This window comes from Haemorhous mexicanus, chromosome 36 (genome assembly GCF_027477595.1).
Source record: "Haemorhous mexicanus isolate bHaeMex1 chromosome 36, bHaeMex1.pri, whole genome shotgun sequence".
Taxonomy (NCBI): Eukaryota; Metazoa; Chordata; class Aves; order Passeriformes; family Fringillidae; genus Haemorhous; species Haemorhous mexicanus.
Window position 1 is genome coordinate 346,921 of NC_082376.1, and position 23,477 is coordinate 370,397.

The window sequence follows — 23,477 nt, forward strand, 5'->3', positions numbered from 1 at the left end:
TCTCTTTCTAGCTTTTCATTAGTCACTGCTTCCTCAGACCGGCATATGCCCTATTCCTATTGGCCGACCATGCTTACCCCGCCCATTCTTTATTTTATTGGTCCATTTACTCTTAGGCACAACCTACTTTTCTTTTTATTGGCTGAACTGCTATTTTCCCCTCCCTTTCTCTCTTCCTATTGGTCAGCCTCCATTTGTCCCGCCCCTTACGCTTCTATTGGGTAATTTCCTCTTAGTCCCGCCTCTCCTCGACCACTATTGGTCGACTTGTATCACGTGACCTCATTCGCAAGCTCTGATTGGTCGCTCCCTCACCGGTCCCGGCTGTGGCGGCCCGTGAAGGTTCCAGAAGCGGCTCCGGTTCGGGCGGGCCCGGAACCATTCGGGTGTCCCGGTTCGGGAGACCCGGAGGCTCCCGGAGGCTCCCGGAGGGGCTCGGGGAGCTGCCGGACGAGCCTGGGTGTGTCCGGGCCTCCCGGTTCGGTTCCGGTCGGGCGGTACCGGAGGGCCCGGTCGGTACCGGAGCCATGAACGGCGGCGGGACCGGGCCGGGCCCGGTGTGGCTGGCGGTGAGCAGCTCCCTGAACGCTTTCCGTGCCTGTAAACGCTTCTCGCCTGCGCTCACCATCGCCGAGCTCAAGGTACCGGGAACGGGAGAACGGGATCAAGGGAATGGGACCGGGAGAAGGGGAATTGGACCGGGATAACGGGAATGGGGGGCGGGAGAATGGGAATGGGACCGGGATAATGGGAATTGGGGCGGGAGAATGGGAGCGGGAGCGGGAGAACGGGAGTGGGACTGGGATAATGGGACCGGGAGAACGGGAGTGGGAACGGGAATGGGACCGGGAGAACGGGAACAGGACTGGGATAATGGGACCGGGAGAACGGGCACTGGGAACGGGACTGGGACCGGGATAACGGGAACAGGACAGTGGGAATGGGAATGGAAACGGGATAAGGGGAACTGGAGCGGGATGACGGGAACGGGACTGGGAACGGGAATGGGATAACGGGAATGGGAAAACGGGAATGGCCCGGGAGAAGAGGAACAGGTCTGGGATAACAGGAGTGAGTCCGGAATGAGGGGAATGGGACTGGGATAACAGGAATGGGACTGGGATAACAGGAATGGGACTGGGATAACGGGAATGGGACTGGGATAATGGGAATGGGACTGGGATAACGGGAGTGAGACTGGGATAACGGGAATGAGACTGGGATAACGGGAATGGGACAGGGATAGTGGGAATGGGACTGGGATAACGGGAATGGCCCAGGAGAAGAGGAACAGGTCTGGGATAACGGGAGTGAGACTGGGATAACGGGAGTGAGACTGGGATAACGGGAATGGGACTGGGATAACGGGAATGGGACTGGGATAACAGAAATGGGACCGGGATAACGGGAATGGGGCAGCGGGAATGGGTTAGGGAGAATGGGAACGGGATCAGGCCAGGAATAATGGGAATTGGAACTGGGATAACAGGAACTGGGACTGGGATAACGGGAATGGGACTGGGATAACGGGAATGGGACTGGGATAACAGAAATGGGGCAGCGGGAATGGGATAGGGAGAATGGGAATGGGATCAGGCCTGGGATAATGGGAATTGGAACTGGGATAATGGGAACTGGGACTGGGATAAGCGGAACTGGGATGGGGTAACGGGAATGGGACTGGGATAACGGGAATGGGACAGCGGGAATGGGATAGGGAGAATGGGAATGGGATCAGGCCAGGAATAATGGGAATGGAACTGGGATAACGGGAATGGGACTGGGATAATGGGAATGGGACTGGGATAACGGGAACTGGGACAGGATAATGGGAATGGGAGTGGGATAACGGGAATAGGACTGGGATAACGGGAATGGGACTGGGATAACGGGAATGGGACTGGGATAACGGGAATGGGACTGGGGGAATGGGTTAGGGAGAATGGGAATGGGATCAGGCCCGGGATAATGGGAATTGGAACTGGGATAACGGGAACGGGACTGGGATAATGGGAGTGAGATTGGGTTAGTGGGAATGGGACCGGGAGAACGGGAACTGGACTGGGATAACGGGAACTGGACCGGGATAACAGAAATGGGACAGCGGGAATGGGTTAGGGAGAATGGGACTGGGATCAGGCCAGGAATAATGGGAATTGGAACTGGGATAACGGGATTTGGAACTGGGATAACCGGAACTGGGACTGGGATAATGGGAACTGGGATGGGGTAACGGGAATGGGACTGGGATAACGGGAATGGGACTGGGATAACGGGAATGGGACAGCGGGAATGGGATAGGTAGAATGGGAATGGGATCAGGCCAGGAATAATGGGAATTGGAACCGGGATAACGGGATTTGGAACTGGGATAAGCGGAACTGGGATGGGATTACGGGAATGGGACCAGAAGAATTGGATTTGGAAAGGGATAACAGGAATGGGACCAGGAGAGGGGGAATGGGACTGGGAGAACGGGAATGGGACTGGGATAACAGGAGCGGGGTACTGGGAACCAGGGCAGCGGGATCGGGACTGGGAGAGCAGGAACCAAACTGGGAATGGGGAACGGGACCAGGAGAACGGGCCGGGAAAATGGGAACGGGACCAGGAACCCCCAAACTGGGAACTCCAAACTGGGACTGGGACCCCCAAACCCCAAACTGGGAACCCCAAACCCCAAACTGGGAACCCCAGACCCGAAACTGGGAACCCCAGACCCCAAACTGGGAACCCCAGACCCCAAACTGGGAACCTCAAATGGAACTGGGACCCCCAAACTGGGAACCCCAGACCCCAAACTTGGAACCCCAAACTGCAACTGGGACTCCCTCGTGTTCCCTCCCAGTGCAAACTGGGAGTTACTGGGGGAATCCCAGTGCCACTCCCACTGTCCCCACTGTCCCCAGTGACGTTCTCAGTGTCCTTTGTGACACTCCCAGTGCCACCCCCAGTGTCCCTTCTGTCCCCTCCCAGTGTCCCCAGTATCCCCAGTGCAACTCCCAGTGCCATCCCCAGTGTCCCCAGTGCCACCCCCAATGTCCCCGGTGTCCCCAGTGTCCCCTGGCAGTGCAAACTGGAGCTGGTGGCAGTGTCCCCATGTCCTGCACGGGGCTGGAGCTGTTCGGTGCTGAGGACGAGCCCTTGGGGACACTGCACTGGGACACTCCCAGTGCCACCCCAGTGCCACCCCAGTGCCACCCCAGTGCCACCCCAGTGCCACCCCAGTGTCCCCTGTGTCCCCTGGCAGTGCAAGCTGGAGCTGGTGGCAGTGTCCCCATGTCCTGCATGGAGCTGGAGCTGTTTGGTGCCAAGGATGAGCCCTTGGGGACCCTGCACTGGGACTGTCACAATGTCCCCAGTGCCACCCCAGTGTCCCCAGTGTCCCCAGTGTCCCCTGTGTCCCCTTCCCAGTGCAAGCTGGAGCTGGTGGTGGGGTCCCCGGCGTCGTGCATGGAGCTGGAGCTGTTTGGAGCCGAGGACGAGCCCTTGGGGACACTGCACTGGGACACTCCCAGTGTCCCCAGTGCCACTCCCAGTGCCACCCCAGTGTCCCCAGTGTCCCCAGTGCCACCCCAGTGTCCCCAGTGTCCCCAGTGTCCCCTGTGTCCCCTGGCAGTGCAAGCTGGAGCTGGTGGTGGGGTCCCCGGTGTCGTGCATGGAGCTGGAGCTGTTTGGAGCCGAGGACGAGCCCTTGGGGACACTGGACTGTGCCACTCCCAGTGCCACCCCAGTGCCACCCCAGTGTCCCCACTGTCCCCTGGCAGTGCAAGCTGGAGCTGGTGGCAGTGTCCCCATGTCCTGCGCGGGGCTGGAGCTGTTTGGTGCTGAGGACGAGCCCTTGGGGACCCTGCACTGGGACACTCCCAGTGCCACCCCAGTGCCACCCCAGTGTCCCTAGTGTCCCCTCTGTCCCTTCCCAGTGCAAGCTGGAGCTGGTGGTGGGGTCCCCGGCGTCGTGCATGGAGCTGGAGCTGTTTGACACCGAGGACGAGCCCTTGGGGACACTGCACTGTGACACTCCCAGTGCCACCCCAATGTCCCCAGTGCCACTCCCAATGTCCCCAGTGCCACCCCAGTGCCACCCCAGTGTCCCCAGTGTCCCCAGTGTCCCCTGGCAGTGCAAGCTGGAGCTGGTGGCAGTGTCCCCATGTCCTGCACGGGGCTGGAGCTGTTTGGCACCAAGGACGAGCCCTTGGGGACACTGCACTGTGCCACTCCCAGTGTCCCTAGTGCCACTCCCAGTGCCACCCCAGTGTCCCCAGTGTCCCCTCCCAGTGCAAACTGGAGCTGCTGGATGTGTCCCCACGTCCTGCACGGGGCTGGAGCTGTTTGGCACCAAGGACGAGCCCTTGGGGACACTGCGCTGGGACTGTCCCAATGTCCCCAGTGCCACACCCAGTGTCCCCAGTGCCACTCCCAGTGCCACCCCAGTGTCCCCAGTGTCCCCTCTGTCCCTTCCCAGTGCAAGCTGGAGCTGGTGGTGGGGTCCCCGGCGTCGTGCATGGAGCTGGAGCTGTTTGGCGCCGAGGACGAGCCCCTGGGGACACTGCACTGGGACACTCCCAGTGCCACCCCAGTGTCCCCAGTGCCATCCCAGTGTCCCCAGTGCCACTCCCAGTGCCACTCCCAGTGTCCCCAGTGTCCCCTGTGTCCCCTGGCAGTGCAAGCTGGAGCTGCTGGCAGTGTCCCCATGTCCTGCACGGGGCTGGAGCTGTTTGGCGCCGAGGACGAGCCCCTGGGGACACTGCACTGGGACACTCCCAGTGCCACCCCAGTGCCACCCCAGTGTCCCCAGTGCCACCCCAGTGTCCCCAGTGTCCCCAGTGTCCCCTCTGTCCCTTCCCAGTGCAAGCTGGAGCTGGTGGCAGTGTCCCCATGTCCTGCACGGGGCTGGAGCTGTTTGGTGCCGAGGACGAGCCCTTGGGGACACTGCGCTGGGACACTCCCAGTGTCCCTAGTGCCACTCCCAGTGCCACCCCAGTGTCCCCAGTGTCCCCTCCCAGTGCAAACTGGAGCTGCTGGATGTGTCCCCACGTCCTGCACGGGGCTGGAGCTGTTTGGCACCAAGGACGAGCCCTTGGGGACACTGCGCTGGGACTGTCCCAATGTCCCCAGTGCCACACCCAGTGTCCCCAGTGCCACTCCCAGTGCCACCCCAGTGTCCCCAGTGTCCCCTCTGTCCCTTCCCAGTACAAGCTGGAGCTGGTGGTGGGGTCCCCGGCGTCGTGCATGGAGCTGGAGCTGTTTGGCGCCGAGGACGAGCCCCTGGGGACACTGCACTGTGCCACTCCCAGTGCCACCCCAGTGCCACCCCAGTGTCCCCAGTGCCACCCCAGTGTCCCCAGTGCCACCCCAGTGTCCCCAGTGTCCCCTCTGTCCCTTCCCAGTGCAAGCTGGAGCTGGTGGCAGTGTCCCCATGTCCTGCACGGGGCTGGAGCTGTTTGGTGCCGAGGACGAGCCCTTGGGGACACTGGACTGTGCCACTCCCAGTGCCACCCCAGTGCCACCCCAGTGCCACCCCAGTGTCCCCAGTGTCCCCTGTGTCCCCTGGCAGTGCAAGCTGGAGCTGGTGGTGGGGTCCCCATGTCCTGCATGGAGCTGGAGCTGTTTGGCGCCGAGGACGAGCCCTTGGGGACACTGCACTGGGACACTCCCAGTGCCACCCCAGTGTCCCCAGTGTCCCCAGTGTCCCCTGTGTCCCTTCCCAGTGCAAGCTGGAGCTGGTGGTGGGGTCCCCGGCGTCGTGCATGGAGCTGGAGCTGTTTGGCGCTGAGGACGAGCCCTTGGGGACCCTGCACTGGGACACTCCCAGTGCCACCCCAGTGCCACTCCCAGTGCCATCCCCAGTGTCCCCAGTGTCCCCTGTGTCCCCTGGCAGTGCAAGCTGGAGCTGGTGGCAGTGTCCCCATGTCCTGCACGGGGCTGGAGCTGTTTGGAGCCGAGGACGAGCCCCTGGGGACCCTGCACTGTGACACTCCCAGTGCCCCTCCCAGTGCCACCCCAGTGCCACCCCAGTGTCCCCAGTGTCCCCTGTGTCCCTTCCCAGTGCAAGCTGGAGCTGGTGGTGGGGTCCCCGGCGTCGTGCATGGAGCTGGAGCTGTTTGGAGCCGAGGACGAGCCCTTGGGGACACTCCCAGTGCCCCTCCCAGTGCCACCCCAGTGTCCCCAGTGTCCCCTGTGTCCCCTGGCAGTGCAAGCTGGAGTTGCTGGATGTCCCCCCATGTCCTGCATGGAGCTGGAGCTGTTCGGGGCCGAGGACGAGCCCCTGGGGACACTGCACTGGGACACTCCCAGTGCCACCCCAGTGCCACCCCAGTGCCACCCCAGTGTCCCCAGTGCCACCCCAGTGTCCCCAGTGTCCCCAGTGTCCCCTCTGTCCCTTCCCAGTGCAAGCTGGAGCTGGTGGTGGGGTCCCCGGCGTCGTGCATGGAGCTGGAGCTGTTTGGGGCCGAGGACGAGCCCCTGGGGACCCTGGACTGTGACGAGGCCCTGCTGGGCTCCTACCCCGTCACCGACGGCTGCCGCGTGCACGTGGGTGTCACCCTGCGTCCCCCGTGTCCCCTCCCCGTGTCCCCAGCGCGGGGCTGGCGTCGCTGAGGGGCGGTGACAGCTCCCTGGGGGACAGTGGCACCGGGATGAGGGACAGTGCCACCCCTCTGAGGGACACTGCCACAGTGCCATCCCCCCTGAGGGACAGTGCCACCCCTCTGAGGGACACTGCCACCCCCCTGAGTGACAGTGCCACCCCTCTGAGGGACACTGCCACTCCTTTGAGGGACAGTGCCACCCACCCTGAGGAACAGTGCCATAGTGCCATCCCCCTGAGGGACAGTGTCACTCCTCTGAGGGACAGTGCCACAGTGCCACCCCCCTGAGGGATAGTGCCAGTGTCACCTCCTTGAGGGACAGTGCCACCCCTCTGAGGGACACTGCCACAGTGCCATCCCCCCGAAGGACAGTGTCGCTCCTCTGAGGGACAGTGCCACAGTGCCATCCCCCCTGAGGGACAGTGCCACCCCTTTGAAGGACAGTGCCACCCCTCTGAGGGACAGTGCCACCCCCCCGAGTGACAGTGCCACCCCCTGAGGGACAGTGCCACAGTGCCACCCCTCTGAGTGACAGTGCCACCCCCTGAGGGACAGTGCCACCCCTCTGAGGGACAGTGCCACCCCCCTGAGTGACAGTGCCACCCCCCTGAGGGACAGTGCCACCCCTCTGAGGGACACTGCCACAGTGCCATCCCCCTGAGGGACAGTGCCACCCCTCTGAGGGACACTGCCACAGTGCCATCCCCCTGAGGGACAGTGCCACCCCTCTGAGGGACAGTGCCACAGTGCCACCTCCTTGAGGGACAGTGCCACCCCTCTGATGGACAGTGCCACAGTGCCACCCCCCTGAGGGACAGTGCCACCCCCCTGAGTGACAGTGCCACCCCCCGAGTGACAGTGCCACCCCCCGAGTGACAGTGCCACCCCTGCAGGTGACGGACCGGAGCGGGGCCCGCGCCGGGCAGTTCGAGGACGTGTCCCAAGTGGCCAAGTACGAGATGGCCGAGAGCGACTACGACAAGAGGACAGGTGGCCTTGGGGACATCGGGGACACTGGGGACACTGGGGCACATCGGGGACATTGGGGACATTGGGGACAATGGAAGGGTTGGGGACATTGGAAGGGTTGGGGACATTGGGGACATCGGGGACATTGGAGGTGTTGGGGACATTGGGGACATTGGAAGCATTGGGGACAATGGAAGGGTTGGGGACATTGGGGACATCGGGAGGGTTGGGGACATTGGGGGGACATTGGGGGTGTTGAGGACATTGGGGACATTGGGGGTGTTGGGGACATTGGGGACATTGGGGGTGTTGGGGACATTGGGGATACTGGAGGTGTTGGGGACATTGGGGACATCAGGAGGGTTGGGGACATTGGGGGGACATCGGGGACATTGGAGGTGTTGGGGACATTGGGGGGACATTGGGGACATTGGAGGCATTAGGGACATTGGAAGGGTTGGGGACATTGGAGGTGTTGGGGACACTGGAGGGATTGGGGACAATGGAAGGGTTGGGGACATTGGGGACATTGGGGGTGTTGAGGCCATTGGGGACCTCGAGGGTGTTGGGGACACGTTCCAAGCGTCCAAGTACCGAGAGCGATGGGGACAAGAGGACAGCACGTCCCTGTCCCCAAAATGCCACCCCCTGATGTCCCCTCGATGTCCCCACAGAGTCCCTGTCCCCAAAATGCCACCCCCGGATGTCCCCCAGATGTCCCCTCGATGTCCCCCCAGAGTCCCTGCACTCCTGGGGCTGCCGGGACCGGGAATGGGAACGGGAATGGGATCAGGGGTGGCACCAGCGTGTCCCTGTCCCCAAAGTGCCACCCGCTGATGTCCCCTGGATGTCCCCTGGATGTCCCCACAGAGTCCCTGCACTCCTGGGGCTGCCGGGACCGGGAATGGGAACGGGAATGGGATCAGGGGTGGCACCAGAGTGTCCCTGTCCCCAAAGTGCCACCCTGCCGTGTCCCTGGATGTCCCCTGGATGTCCCCCCAGAGTCCCTGCACTCCTGGGGCCGCTGGGACCGGGAATGGGGCTGGGACCGGGAATGGGACCGAGAATGGGATCGGGAGCAGGAACGGGAGCAGCGCGTCCCTGTCCCCAAAGTGCCACCCCCTGATGTCCCCGCAGAGTCCCTGCACTCCTGGGGCCGCTGGGACCGGGAATGGGACCGGGAATGGGGCTGGGACTGAGAATGGGACTGAGAATGGGACTGAGAATGGGATCGGGAGCGGGAACGGGAGCGGGAATGGGAACGGGACCAGCGCGTCCCTGTCCCCAAAGTGCCACCCGCTGATGTCCCCTGGATGTCCCCACAGAGTCCCTGCACTCCTGGGGCTGCTGGGACTGGGAATGGGACCGGGAATGGGGCTGGGACTGAGAATAGGACCGGGAGCGGGAATGGGAACAGGAACGGGATCAGGAGTGGCACCAGGGTGTCCCTGTCCCCAAAGTGCCACCCGCTGATGTCCCCTGATGTCCCCGCAGAGTCCCTGCACTCCTGGGGCTGCTGGGACCGGGAACGGGACCGGGAATGGGGCTGGGACTGAGAATGGGACCGGGAGCAGGATCGGGAGCAGGAACGGGAGCGGGAACAGGAACGGGACCAGCGCGTCCCTGTCCCCATAGTGCCACCCGCTGATGTCCCCTGCTGTCCCCTGCTGTCCCCGCAGAGTCCCTGCACTCCTGAGGCTGCCGGGACCGGGAATGGGACCGGGAATGGGGCTGGGACTGAGAATGGGACCGGGAGTGGGATCGGGAGCAGGAACAGGATCGGGACCAGCGCGTCCCTGTCCCCAAAGTGCCACCCCCTGATGTCCCCACAGAGTCCCTGCACTCCTGGGGCTGCTGGGACTGGGGATGGGACCGGGAACGGGACCGGGAATGGGGCTGGGACCGAGAATGGGATCGGGAGCGGGACCGGGAGCGGGAACAGGATCGGGACCAGCGCGTCCCTGTCCCCAAAGTGCCACCCGCTGATGTCCCCTGCTGTCCCCGCAGAGTCCATGCGCTCCTGAGGCTGTCGGGACCGAGAATGGGACCGGGAACGGGGCTGGGACTGAGAATGGGACCGGGAGCGGGACCGGGAATGGGAACGGGACCAGGGTGTGCCTGTCCCCAAAGTGCCACCCGCTGATGTCCCCTGCTGTCCCCGCAGAGTCCCTGCACTCCTGGGGCTGCCGGACCGGGAATGGGACCGGGAATGGGGCTGGGACTGAGAATGGGACCGGGAGCGGGATCGGGAGCAGGAACGGGAGCGGGAACAGGAACGGGACCAGCGCGTCCCTGTCCCCAGAGTGCCACCCGCTGATGTCCCCTGGATGTCCCCACAGAATCCCTGCACTCCTGAGGCTGTCGGGACCCGGAATGGCACCGGGAATGGGGCTGGGACTGAGAATGGGACCGGGAGCGGGACCGGGAATGGGACTGGGACCGGGAACGGGACCGGGAGCAGGAACGGGAGCGGGAACAGGATCGGGACCAGCGCGTCCCTGTCCCCAAAGTGCCACCCGCTGATGTCCCCTGCTGTCCCCTGGTGTCCCCGCAGAGTCCATGCGCTCCTTCCTGCGGCAGCGCTCGTGGGGCCGCTGGGACCGGGAGCGGGAGCGGGAGCGGGAGCGGGAGCGGGAGCAGCGCCGGGCTCAGGAGGCGGCGGCGGCGGCCGCGCTCCCGCTCGGTTCCCGCTGCGAGGTGCGAGTGCCCGGCCAGCCCTGCCGCAGGGGCACCATCGCCTTCGTGGGTGCGTGTCCCCCCCCTTGTCACCTCTTTGTCACCTCTTTGTCACCTCTTTGTGGCTTTTTTCCCGTTTTTTGATGGTTTTGTTTTGTGGTTTTTTCCTCTCCTGAAAGGTGAGACGGATTTTAAGCCGGGGTTTTGGGTGGGGGTGTGCTACGATGAACCGCTGGGCAAGCACGATGGAAGGTGAGGGGGGATCTCGGGGGTCCTGGAGGGGATCTGGGGGGGCCTGAAGGGATTTGGGGGGATTTTGGGGGGTTTTGGGGGATTTTAGGGGGTCCTGAAGGAGTTTTGGGGGGATTTGGGGGGGTCCTGGGGGGATTTTAGGGGGATTTGGGGGGGATTTTAGGGGGTCCTGGAGGGGTTTGGGGGGATTTTGGGGGATTTCTGGGTGGATTTTAGGGGGTTTTGGGGGATTTTAGGGGGTCCTGGAGGAGTTTTGGGGGGATTTTAGGGGGTTTTGGGGGGTTCCTGGGGGGATTTTAGGGAGTTTTGGGGGGATTTGGGGGATCTGGAGGGATTTTGGGGGGGTCTGGGGGGATTTTGGTGGAATTTCGGGAGGTCGTGAAGGGGTTTGGCAGGACTTTGGGGAGTTTTGGGGGTCCTGGAGGGGTTTTGGGGGGATTTTAGGGGGATTTTGGGGTGTCCTGGAGGGGTTTGGGGGGTGTGTGGGGGGGTCTATCTTTTGTGTCTTATCTCCCCCTTATCTCCTTGTTATCTCTCCCTTTTCTCCCCCTTCTCTCTCTGTTATCTCTCTCTGTTATCTCTCCTTTATCTCCTCCTTATCTCTGTGTTATCTCCCCCTTATCTCTTCCTTATCTCTCTCTTTTATCTCTTATCTCTCCCTTCTATCTCCCTTATCTCCCCCTTATCTCCCTGTTATCTCTCCCTTATCTCTTTTATCTCTCATCTCCCCCTTATCTCTCCCTCTTATCTCTTGCCCTTATATCTCCCTTGTCTCTCCCTTATCCCTCCTTTATCTCCCTGTTATCTCCCCCTTATCTCCCTGTTATCTCTCCCTTTTCTTCCCCTTATCTCTCTGTTATCTCCCCCTTATCTCCCCTTTATCTCTCTGTTATCTCCCCCATATCTCTCCCTGTCATCTCTCCCTTATCTCCTCCTTATCTCTCTCTTACCTCCTCCTTATCTTTCCCTTATCTCCCCCTTATCTCTCTATTACCTCTCCCTGTTATCTCTCCCTTATCTCCCATCCCTTATCTCCCCCTTATCCCTTATCTCCCTTCCCTTATCTCCCATCCCTTCTCTCCCTTATCTCTCCCTTATCCCCCTTATCTCTCCCTTATCTCCCATCCCTTATCTCTCCCTTATCCCTTATCTCCCTTATCTCCCATCCCTTATCTCCCATCCCTTATCTCCCATCCCTTATCTCCCATCCCTTATCTCCCTTATCTCCCCTCCCTTATCTCCCATCCCTTATCTCCCATCCCTTATCTCCCTTATCTCCCCTCCCTTATCTCCCATCCCTTATCTCCCATCCCTTATCTCCCATCCCTTCTCTCCCTTATCTCCCTTATCTCTCCCTTATCCCTTACCTCCCATCCCTTATCTCCTATCCCTTATCTCCCCCTTATCTCTCACTTACCCCTTCTCTCCTATCCCTTATCTCTCCCTGTTATCTCCGTTATCTCCCTTATCTCCCTTACCCCTTCTCTCTTATCTCCCATCCCTTATCCCTTATCTCCTATCCCTTCTCTCCCTTATCTCCCCCTTATCTCCCATCCCTTATCTCCTACCCCTTATCTCCCTTATCCCTTATCTCTCCCTTATCTCTCCCTTATCCCTTATCTCTCTCCCTTATCTCCCATCCCTTATCTCTCCCTTATGTCCCATCCCTGTTCTCCCCTCCCTTATCTCCCTTATCTCTCCCTTATCCCTTATCTCCCATCCCTTATCTCCCATCCCTTATCTCCCTTATCCCCAATCCCTTATCTCCCTTATCCCTTATCTCTCCCTTATCTCCCATCCCTGTTCTCCCCTCCCTTATCTCTCCCTTATCTCTCCCTTATCTCCCTTATCTCCTATCCCTTATCTCCCCTATCTCCCTTATCTCCCTTATCTCCTATCCCTTATCTCCCCTATCTCCCTTATCCCTTATCTCCCTTATCCCTTATCTCCCCTATCTCCCTTATCCCTTATCTCCCATCCCTTATCTCCCTTATCTCCCATACCTTATCTCCCATCCCTTATCTCTCCCTTATCTCCCATCCCTTATCTCCTTTATCTCCCATCCCTTATCTCCCCTCCCTTATCTCCCATCCCTTATCTCCCATCCCTTATCTCTCCCTTATCTCTCCCTTATCTCCCCTATCTCCCCTCCCTTATCTCTCCCTTATCCCTTATCTCCCATCCCTTATCTCCCCTATCTCCCCCCCTTATCTCTCCCTTATCCCTTATCTCTCCCTTATCCCTTATCTCCCATCCCTTATCTCCCCTATCTCCCCCCCTTATCTCTCCCTTATCCCTTATCTCTCCCTTATCCCTTATCTCCCATCCCTTATCTCTCCCTTATCTCCCATCCCTTATCTCTCCCTTATCTCTCCCTTATCTCTCCCTTATCCCTTATCCCCCTTATCTCTCCCTTATCCCTTATCTCTCCCTTATCCCTTATCCCCCTTATCTCTCCCTTATCCCTTATCTCTCCCTTATCCATTATCCCCCTTATCTCTCCCTTATCTCTCCCTTATCTCTCCCCTATCTCCCCTCCCACCTCTCCCAGCGTGGGCGGCCGCCGTTATTTCGAGTGCTCTCCCAACTTCGGCGCCTTCGTGCGGCCGCAGCACGTCCGGGCCGGGCCCTTCCCGCCCGAGGACGACGGCCTGGACCAGGAGCTCTGAGCGGGGCGCGCCGCCCTCCCGGAATTCCCAGAAACTCCCGGCATTCCCGGCACTCCCGCGGCTCTGCCCGCTTTTTTTTGGGGAAAAAATCGCCAAAAACATCGACCCAAAGTCGCCGGTTCTGCCTCATTTTTTGTGCGGGGGGGGGAGGGGAGGGGAGGGGAAAAATTGGGGATTTGGGGGGGGGGAATCCCAGAATTCCCAAAATTGTCCTGAAATTCCCAACGTTCTCTCAAGGACCCCCAAAATTATCCCAAAATTCCCTCAGGATTCCCAAAATTATCTGAAAATTCCCAAAATTGTCCCAAAATTCCCAACATTCTCTCAAGGACTCCCAAAATTCCCTCAGGATTCCCAAAATTATCCCCAAATTCCCTCAGGATTCCCAAAATTATTATCCCCAAATTATCTGGAAATTCCCCAAATTGTCCCGAAATTCCCAACGTTCTCTCAAGGACTCCCAAAATTCCCTCAGGATTCCCAAAATTATGATCCCCAAATTATCTGAAAATTCCCAAAATTGTCCTGAAATTCCCAACGTTCTCTCACGGACTCCCAAAATTATCCCAAAATTCCCTCAGGATTCCCAAAATTATCCCAAAATTCCCTCAGGATTCCCAAAATTATCCCAAAATTCCCTCAGGATTCCCAAAATTATCCCAAAATTCCCTCAGGATTCCCAGAATTATGATCCCCAAATTATCTGAAAATTCCCAAATTGTCCCAAGATTCCCAAAATTGTCCCAAGATTCCCAACATTCTCTCAAGGACTCCCAAAATTATCCCAAAATTCCCTCAGGATTCCCAGAATTATTATCCCCAAATTGTCTGAAAATTCCCAAAATTGTGCCAAGATTCCCAAAATTGTCCCGAAATTCCCAACATTCTCTCAAGGACCCCCAAAATTCCCAAAATTATCCCAAAATTCCCTCAGGATTCCCAAAATTATCCCAAAATTCCCTCGGGATTCCCAGAATTATTATCCCCAAATTCCCTCAGGATTCCCAAAATTATCCCAAAATTATGATCCCCAAATTATCTGAAAATTCCCAAAATTGTCCCAAGATTCCCAAAATTGTCCTGAAATTCCCAACGTTCTCTCAAGGACCCCCAAAATTATCCCCAAATTCCCTCAGGATTCCCAAAATTGTCCCAAAATTCCCTCAGGATTCCCAGAATTATGATCCCCAAATTATCTGAAAATTCCCAAAATTATCTGAAAATTCCCAAAATTGTCCCCAAATTCCCAACATTCTCTCAAGGACCCCCAAAATTCCCTCAGGATTCCCAAAATTATGATCCCCAAATTATCTGAAAATTCCCAAATTGTCCCAAGATTCCCAAAATTGTCCTGAAATTCCCAACATTCTCTCAAGGACCCCCAAAATTATCCCAAAATTCCCTCAGGATTCCCAGAATTATTATCCCCAAATTATCTGGAAATTCCCAAAATTGTCCCAAGATTCCCAAAATTGTCCCGAAATTCCCAACGTTCACTCAAGGGCTCCCAAAATTATCCCCAAATTATCCCAAAATTCCCTCAGGATTCCCAAAATTATCCCCAAATTCCCTCAGGATTCCCAAAATTATCCCCAAATTCCCTCAGGATTCCCAGAATTATGATCCCCAAATTATCTGGAAATTCCCCAAATTGTCCCAAGATTCCCAAAATTGTCCCAAGATTCCCAACATTCTCTCAAGGACTCCCAAAATTTCCCCAAAATTCCCCAAATTGTCCCAAGATTCCCAAAATTGTCCCGAAATTCCCAACGTTCTCTCAAGGACTCCCAAAATTATCCCCAAATTATCCCAAAGTTCCCTCGGGATTCCCAAAATTATCCCCAAATTCCCTCAGGATTCCCAAAATTATGATCCCCAAATTATCTGGAAATTCCCCAAATTCCCTCAGGATTCCCAAAATTGTCCCGAAATTCCCTCAGGATTCCCAAAATTATTATCCCCAAATTATCTGAAAATTCCCAAAATTGTCCCAAGATTCCCAAAATTGTCCCGAAATTCCCAACGTTCTCTCAAGGACCCCCAAAATTATCCCAAAGTTCCCTCGGGATTCCCAAAATTATCCCCAAATTCCCTCGGGATTCCCAAAATTATCCCAAAATTATCCCCAAATTATCTGAAAATTCCCAAAATTGTCCCAAGATTCCCCAAATTGTCCTGAAATTCCCAACATTCTCTCAAGGACCCCCAAAATTATCCCAAAATTCCCTCAGGATTCCCAAAATTATCCCAAAATTCCCTCAGGATTCCCAGAATTATCCCAAAATTCCCTCACGATTCCCAAAATTATGATCCCCAAATTATCTGAAAATTCCCAAAATTGTCCCAAGATTCCCAAAATTGTCCTGAAATTCCCAACATTCTCTCAAGGACTCCCAAAATTTCCCCAAAATTCCCCAAATTGTCCCAAGATTCCCAAAATTGTCCCGAAATTCCCAATGTTCTCTCAAAGACCCCCAAAATTATCCCCAAATTATCCCAAAGTTCCCTCGGGATTCCCAAAATTATCCCAAAATTCCCTCAGGATTCCCAGAATTATTATCCCCAAATTGTCTGGAAATTCCCCAAATTGTCCCAAGATTCCCAAAATTGTCCCGAAATTCCCAACATTCTCTCAAGGACCCCCAAAATTTCCCCAAAATTCCCCAAATTGTCCCAAGATTCCCAAAATTGTCCCGAAATTCCCAATGTTCTCTCAAAGACCCCCAAAATTATCCCAAAATTATCCCAAAGTTCCCTCGGGATTCCCAAAATTATCCCAAAATTGTCTGAAAATTCCCAAAATTGTCCCAAAATTCCCCAAAATTGTCCCGAAATTCCCAACATTCTCTCACGGACTCCTTCTGGCCCCGCCCCCAGCCCAAAAAAGGCGATTTTGGGCGGGAAATCCGAGTTTTGGCGCTGACCAATCAGAGCGTGGGGTTTGGGGAAGGGGCGGGGCTGCAATGATGGGCAGGTGGCTCGGCCAATGGGAGTGCAGAGGGGTGGGGTCAGTGGGTGGGGCTGTGAGAGGCCATTTTGGGGTGGGAAGGGGCGTGGTCATAATGAAGGGGTGTGGCCATGCATATTAATGAGGTTCTGAAGGGGCGTGGTCTGGGTTTGGGGAAGGGGAGGAGTCCAAATTCAATCCCAATTAAACCCCAATTAAATCCCAATTAAACCTTAATTAAACCCCAATAAAAATTCCAATTAAATCCTATTTAAACCCCAATTAAATCCCAATTAAATCCCAATAAAAATTCCAATTAAATCCTATTTAAACCCCAATTAAATCCCAATTAAATCCCAATTAAACCCCAATAAAAATTCCAATTAAATCCTAATTAAACCCCAATTAAATCCCAATTAAACCTTAATTAAACCCCAATAAAAATTCCAATTAAATCCTATTTAAACCCCAATTAAATCCCAATTAAACCTTAATTAAACCCCAATAAAAATTCCAATTAAATCCTATTTAAACCCCAATTAAATCCCAATTAAACCTTAATTAAACCCCAATAAAAATTCCAATTAAATCCTATTTAAACCCCAATTAAATCCGAATTAAATCCCAATTAAATCCCAATAAAAATGGCAATTAAATCCTATTTAAACCCCAATTAAATCCCAATTAAATTCCAATTAAACCCCAATTAAATCCCAATTAAACCCCAATAAAAATTCCAACTAAATCCTATTTAAACCCCAATACAATCCCAATTAAATTCCAATTAAACCCCAATTAAATCCCAATTAATTCCCAATTTTCCAACCCAAATTCCCAATTAAATCCTAATTAAATCCCAATTTAACCCCAATTGAATCCCAATTAATTCCCAATTAAACCCCAATCAAACCCCAATTAATTCCCAATCAAATCCCAATAAAAGCCCCAATTAAATCCCAATGTAACCCCGATTAAACCCAATTTTCCAACCCCAAATCCCCAATTAACCCCAATTAATGACCCCCAATTAAACCTCAATTAAATCCCAATCAAAATCCAATTAATTCCCAATAAAATCCCAATTAATTCCCAATTAAACCCCAATCAAATCCTAATTATTCCCATTTTTCCAACCCCCAATCCCCAATTAACTCCAATTAATGACCCCCAATTAAACCCTAATTAAATCCCAATAATTCCCAATCAAATCCAAATTAACTCCTAATTAATTCCTAATTAAACCCCAATTAAATCCTAATTAAACCCCAATTAAATCCCAATCAAATCCCAATTAAACCCCAATTAATTCCTAATTAAACCCCAATCATTCCCAATTAAATCCGAATTAATTCCTAATTAAATCCCAATTAAATCCCAATTAATTCCCAATAAAATCCCATTTAAACCCTAATTAATTCCCAATTAAACCCTAATTAATTCCTGATTAAACCCCAATTAAATCCCAATAATTCCCAATCAAATCCGAATAAATTCCTAATTAATTCCTAATTAAATCCCAATAATTCCTAATTAAATCCCAATTAATTCCCAATTAAACCCCAATCAAATCCCAATTAATTCCCAATAAAATCCCAATGAAACCCCAATAAAATCCCAATTAAACCCCAATAAATTCCTAATTAAACCCCAATTAGATCTCAGTTAAATCCCAATTAAACCCGAAATAAATCCTATTTAAACCCCAATTAATTCCCAATTAAACCCCAATTAAACCCCAATAAAAATTCCAATTAAACCCCAATTAATTCCCAATTAAACCCCAATTATTCCCAATTAAATCCGAATTAATTCCTAATTAAATCCCAATTAAACCCCAATCAAATCCCAATTAAATCCTAATTAAACCCCAATTAATTCCCAATTAAACCCCAATCATTCCCAATCAAATCCGAATTAATTCCTAATTAAATCCTAATTAAATCCCAATTAAACCCCAATCAAATCCCAATTAAATCCTAATTAAACCCCAATAATTCCCAATCAAATCCCAATTAAACCCTAATTAATTCCCAATTAAACCCCAATGAAATCCCAATTAAACCCCAATTAATTCCCAATTAAACCTCAATTATTCCCAATTAAATCCGAATTCCTAATTAAACCCCAATTAATTCCCAATTAAACCCCAATGAAATCCTAATTAAACCCCAATTAATTCCTAATAAAATCCCATTTAAACCCTAATTAATTCCCAATTAAATCCGAATTAATTACTAATTAAATCCCAATTAAACCTTAATTAAACCCCAATTAAACCCCAATCAAATCCCAATTAAACCCTAATTAATTCCCAATTAAACCCCAATAAATTCCCAATTAAACCCCAATTAATTCCCAATTAAACCCCAATGAAATCCCAATTAAACCCCAATTAATTCCTAATAAAATCCCATTTAAACCCTAATTAATTCCCAATTAAATCCGAATTAATTCCTAATTAAATCCCAATTAAACCCTAATTAAACCCCAATTAAACCCCAATCAAATCCCAATTAAACCCTAATTAAACCCCAATTAAACCCCAATCAAATCCCAACTAAACCCTAATTAATTCCCAATTAAACCCCAATAAATTCCCAATTAAACCCCAATCAAATCCCAATTAAACCCCAATGAAATCCTAATTAAACCCCAATTAATTCCTAATAAAATCCCATTTAAACCCTAATTAATTCCTAATTAAATCCGAATTAATTCCTAATTAAATCCCAATTAAACCCTAATTAAACCCCAATTAAACCCCAATAAATTCCCAATTAAACCCCAATTAATTCCCAATTAAACCCCAATAAATTCCCAATTAAACCCCAATTAATTCCCAATTAAACCCCAATGAAATCCTAATTAAACCCCAATTAATTCCCAATTAAACCCCAATGAAACCCCAATTAAACCCTAATTAAACCCCAATTAAACCCCAATAAAACCCCAATTAAACCCCAATAAAATCCCAATTAAACCCCAATTAATTCCCAATTAAACCCCAATTAACCCCCAATAAAACCCCAATTAATTCCCAATTAATTCCCAATCAATTCCCATTTTTCCACCCCCAAATCCCCAATGGACCCCAATTAACGCCCCCAATTAATTACCTCCCCCCCCCAATGAACACTCGTTCGCCTGCTCGTTTTCTCCTCAATTCTTTTCATTTTTTAATCGTTTTTTTTTTCCTTTTTTTTCCTCTTTTTTCCTCCTCTTCCTCCCGGATTTTCCCAATTCCGGCGCTTTTTTTCCTCATGCACCAAATCCCCAAAAAATTCCCGGGAAAATCCCAAAAATTCCTCCAAAAATCCCCCGGAAAAACCTCGAAAAAACCCCAAAATTCTGCCGAAAATTCCGATTTTTTAGGGATTTTTAACCCAAAAATCGCCCCAAAATTCCGGATTTTTACCCCACCCAAAAAATTTTGGTGAAAATTCCGGATTTTTTAATTAATTGTTATTAATTAATCCGACGATAATTTACGGAGGCTCCAAAATCAGCGGGAAAATCGGATTTTTTAAGGGAAAAACCCCAATTTTTGGGGATAAAAATTGAATTTTTGGGGGATTTTTTTCCTAATTTTTTGGGGCAAAATCCGCCAAAATTTACTCAAAAATTCCAGCAGAAAAATCAAATTTTTATGGGAAAGAACTCTGTTTTTTGGGGAAAGAATTGAAATTTTGGGGTTTTTTTATTTCGATTTTTTAGGTCAAAACCCCCCAAAATTCACCCAAAAACTCCCCAAAAATTCAAGCGGAAAAATCGAATTTTTTGGGACGGAAAACTGTTTTTTTGGGGAAAAAATTGAATTTTTTGTGGTATTTTTTCCCAATTTTTTAGGTCAAAATCCCCCTAAAATTCTAAAAAAAATCCAGTTAAAAAATCATATTTTTACAGGGATAAAACTCCAATTTTTGGGGAAAAAAATTGAATTTTTTTGGTCTTTTTTCCCAATTTTTTAGGTCAAAATCCCCCTAAAATTCTAAAAAAAATCCAGCTAAAAAATCAAATTTTTACTGGAAAAAATTTTCAATTTTTGGGGAAAAAATTTGAATTTTTTGTGGTATTTTTTCCCAATTTTTTAGGTCAAAATCCCCCTAAAATTCTAAAAAAATTCTGAAAAAATTCCAACTAAAAAATCAAATTTTTATGGGGATAAAACTCCAATTTTTGGGGAAAAAAATTGAATTTTTTGCGGTATTTTTTCCCAATTTTTTAGGTCAAAATCCCCCTAAAATTCTAAAAAAATTCTAAAAAAATTCCAACTAAAAAATCAAATTTTACTGGAAAAAAACTCCAATTTTTGGGAAAAAAATTGAATTTTTTGGGGTATTTTTTCCCAATTTTTTAGGTCAAAATCCCCCTAAAATTCTAAAAAAATTCTGAAAAAATTCCAACTAAAAAATCAAATTTTTACGGGGAAAAAACTCCAATTTTGGGGAAAAAAATTGAATTTTTGGGGTATTTTTTCCCAATTTTTTAGGTCAAAATCCCCCTAAAATTCTAAAAAAATTCCAGCTAAGAAATTAAAATTTTTACGGGGAAAAAACTCCAATTTTTGGGGAAAAAATTGAATTTTTTGTGGTATTTTTTCCCAATTTTTTCGGTCAAAATCCCCCTAAAATTCTAAAAAAATTCCAGCTAAAAAATTAAAATTTTTACGGGGAAAAAACTCCAATTTTTGGGGAAAAAAATTGAATTTTTGGGTATTTTTTCCCAATTTTTTGGGTCAAAAATCTCCCAAAATTTCCCTAAAATTCTCCAAAAAATTCCAGCAGAAAAATCAATTTTTTAGGGGAAAAACCTGAATTTTTGGGGGGAAAAAATTGGAAATTTTTTGGTAAAAAATCTGAATTTTGAAGGAAAAGATGAGAATTTTTTTGGGGAAAAAACTTTAATTTTTAGTGAAAAAAAATTGAATCATTTTGGAAATAAAATTGATTTTTGGGGGGATAAAAAAGATAATTTTTGGTGAGGGAAAAAGGGAATTTTTGGGGAAAATTTGGAATTTTTTTGGTGAAAAATCTAAAATTTTTTGGTGAAAAAATTGATTTTTTAAGGGAAAAAAAAATTCAGATTTTTTGGGGTGAAAAAATCTGATTTTTTGGTAAAAAAATCTGAATTTTTGAAGGGAAAAAACCTGAATTTTTTGGTAAAAATTTGGATTTTTTTGGTGAAAAATTGGATTTTTTTGGTGAAAAATTCTGATTTTTTTTTGGGAAAAAATTTGGATTTTTTTGGTGAAAAAATTGATTTTTTAGTGAAAAACATTCAGATTTTTTAGGGTGAGAAATTCTGATTTTGGGGGGAAAAACCCCTTAATTTTTAGCATAAAGAATTAATTTTTTCGGAAAAAAAAATAGATTTTTTTGGGGGGAAAAATTCCGAATTTTTTGGGGGAAGAAAATTGAATTTTTGGGGAAAAAACTGAATTTTTTGGGAAAAAATTTGAAATTTTTTCGGTGAAAAATTTTGATTTTTTGGGAAAAAAATTTGAAATTTTTTTGTGAAAAACTCTGATTTTTTAGGAAAAAAATTTGAAATTTTTTCGGTGAAAAACTCTGATTTTTTTGGAATAAATTTGGATTTTTTAGGAAAAAATTTGGATTTTGCAGTGAAAAAATTCTGATTTTTTTAGGCTGAAAAACTCTGATTTTTTGGAAAAAAAATTGAATTTTTTCAGTGAAAAACTCTGATTTTTTGGGAAAAAATTTGGATTTTCTGGGAATAAATTTGGATTTTGTGGTGAAAAAAATTCTGATTTTTTTAGGCTGAAAAATTCTGATTTTTGGGAAAAAATTTGAAATTTTTTCGGTGAAAAACTTTGATTTTTTTGGGAAAAAATTGAAATTTTTTGGTGAAAAATTTTGATTTTTTGGGGAAAAAATTTGAAATTTTTTGGTGAAAAACTCTGATTTTTTTGGGAAAAAATTCGGATATTTCGGGAAAAAATTTGCATTTTGCAGTGAAAAAAATTCTGATTTTTTTAGGCTGAAAAATTCTGATTTTTTGGGAAAAAATTTGAAATTTTTTCGGTGAAAAACTCGGATTTTTTGGGAAAAAATTTGAATTTTTTTGGGAAAAAATTTGGATTTTGCAGTGAAAAAATTCTGATTTTTTTAGGCTGAAAAATTCTGATTTTTTCTTGAAAAATTTTGATTTTTTAGGGGAAAAAACCCCGAATATTTGAGCGGAAAATCTGAATTTTTTAATGAAAAAACCCACAATTTCCCTGTTAAAAAATCCATTTTTTTCCCTTTTTCCCCCCAATTTTTTTGTTTTTTTTTTTCCCTAAATCCCCAAAATTGAGAAATTTGGGATTTGGAGCCTTTTTATTTTTTTAATTGAATTTTAATTTTTATTTTTAATTTTTATTTTTAATTTTTTTGCCCTGGGGGGGTCGTAAAGTGCCAGGAGGAGCCGGGAGGTCCCGGAGGTCCCACCGCGTTCCGCTCCCCAAATCCCCCAAATTTGCCCCAAATTTGCCCAAATTCCCGAATTTTTTTTGGTGGGAAAAGCCCAGCTTGGGGGGGGAGGGGAGGACGAGGCCCCTCCCCCACCCCCGGAAGTGCTTCGGGGCCGATTTGGGGATTTTGGGGATTTTGGGGATTTTGGGGGATTTTTGGGGATTTTGGGGGGATTTTTTGGGGGATTTTGGGGTCTTGGGGGATCTGAGGAGCTTCTGGTGGCCTCAGGTGGCTTCAGGATCTCCTGGGATGGAGCTGGGGCCACCTGGAACCACCTCGGATGGAGCTGGGGCCACCTCGGATGGACCCTGGGCCACCTCGGATGGACCCTGGGCAACCTTGGATGGACCTGGGGCCACCTGGAACCACCTCAGATGGACCCGGGGCCACCTCGGATGGACCCTGGGCCACCTCGGATGGACCCTGGGCCACCTCGGATGGAGCTGGGGCCACCTGGAACCACCTCGGATGGAGCCAGGGCCACCTTGGATGAACCTGGGACCATCTTGGATGGACCTTGGGCCACCTCGGATGGAGCTGGGGCCACCTCAGATGGACCTGGGGCCACCTTAGATGGACCCTGGGCAACCTCGGATGGAGCCGGGGCCACCTCGGATGGAGCCGGGGCCACCTCGGATGGAGCCGGGGCCACCTCGGATGGACCTGGGGCCACCTTAGATGGACCCTGGGCAACCTTGGATGGACCTGGGGCCACCTCAGATGGACCCTGGGCAACCTCGGATGGACCTTGAACCACCTCGGATGGACCTGGTGCCACCTTGGATGGACCTTCAACCACCTTGGACCACCTTGAAAAGACCCCGGGCCACCTCAGATGGACCTGGGGCCACCTCGGATGGACCCTGGGCCACCTCGGATGGACCCTGGGCAACCTCGGATG

General features: G+C 50.2%; 2 protein-coding genes across 3 annotated transcripts in view; one reads left to right on the forward strand and one right to left on the reverse strand.

The window, feature by feature from the left end:
- The first annotated feature begins 269 nt into the window (after positions 1-269).
- On the forward strand, positions 270-13,267 carry TBCB (tubulin folding cofactor B). 2 transcript variants are annotated; one of them, XM_059872567.1, is made up of 6 exons: positions 296-641; positions 6,391-6,534; positions 7,484-7,580; positions 10,114-10,305; positions 10,415-10,487; positions 13,039-13,267. In XM_059872567.1, the coding sequence occupies exons 1-6, from the start codon at positions 528-530 to the stop codon at positions 13,154-13,156; spliced, it is 738 nt and encodes a 245-aa protein (XP_059728550.1). In that variant the 5' UTR covers positions 296-527; the 3' UTR covers positions 13,157-13,267. The 2 variants fall into 2 exon arrangements, with proteins under 2 accessions (XP_059728549.1, XP_059728550.1); XM_059872566.1 differs by lacking the exons at positions 6,391-6,534; positions 7,484-7,580; positions 10,114-10,305; positions 10,415-10,487; positions 13,039-13,267 and adding an exon at positions 4,466-6,129 and having other exon boundaries at positions 270-641.
- A 5,987-nt stretch (positions 13,268-19,254) lies between these two features.
- The window catches only part of ARHGAP35 (Rho GTPase activating protein 35), a 30,827-nt gene continuing 26,604 nt past the window's right edge, over positions 19,255-23,477 (reverse strand). Inside the window, exon 9 of the mRNA XM_059872480.1 lies at positions 19,255-23,460. The gene's annotated coding sequence lies outside the window, so the exon portion shown is untranslated. The remainder of the gene's footprint in view (positions 23,461-23,477) is intronic.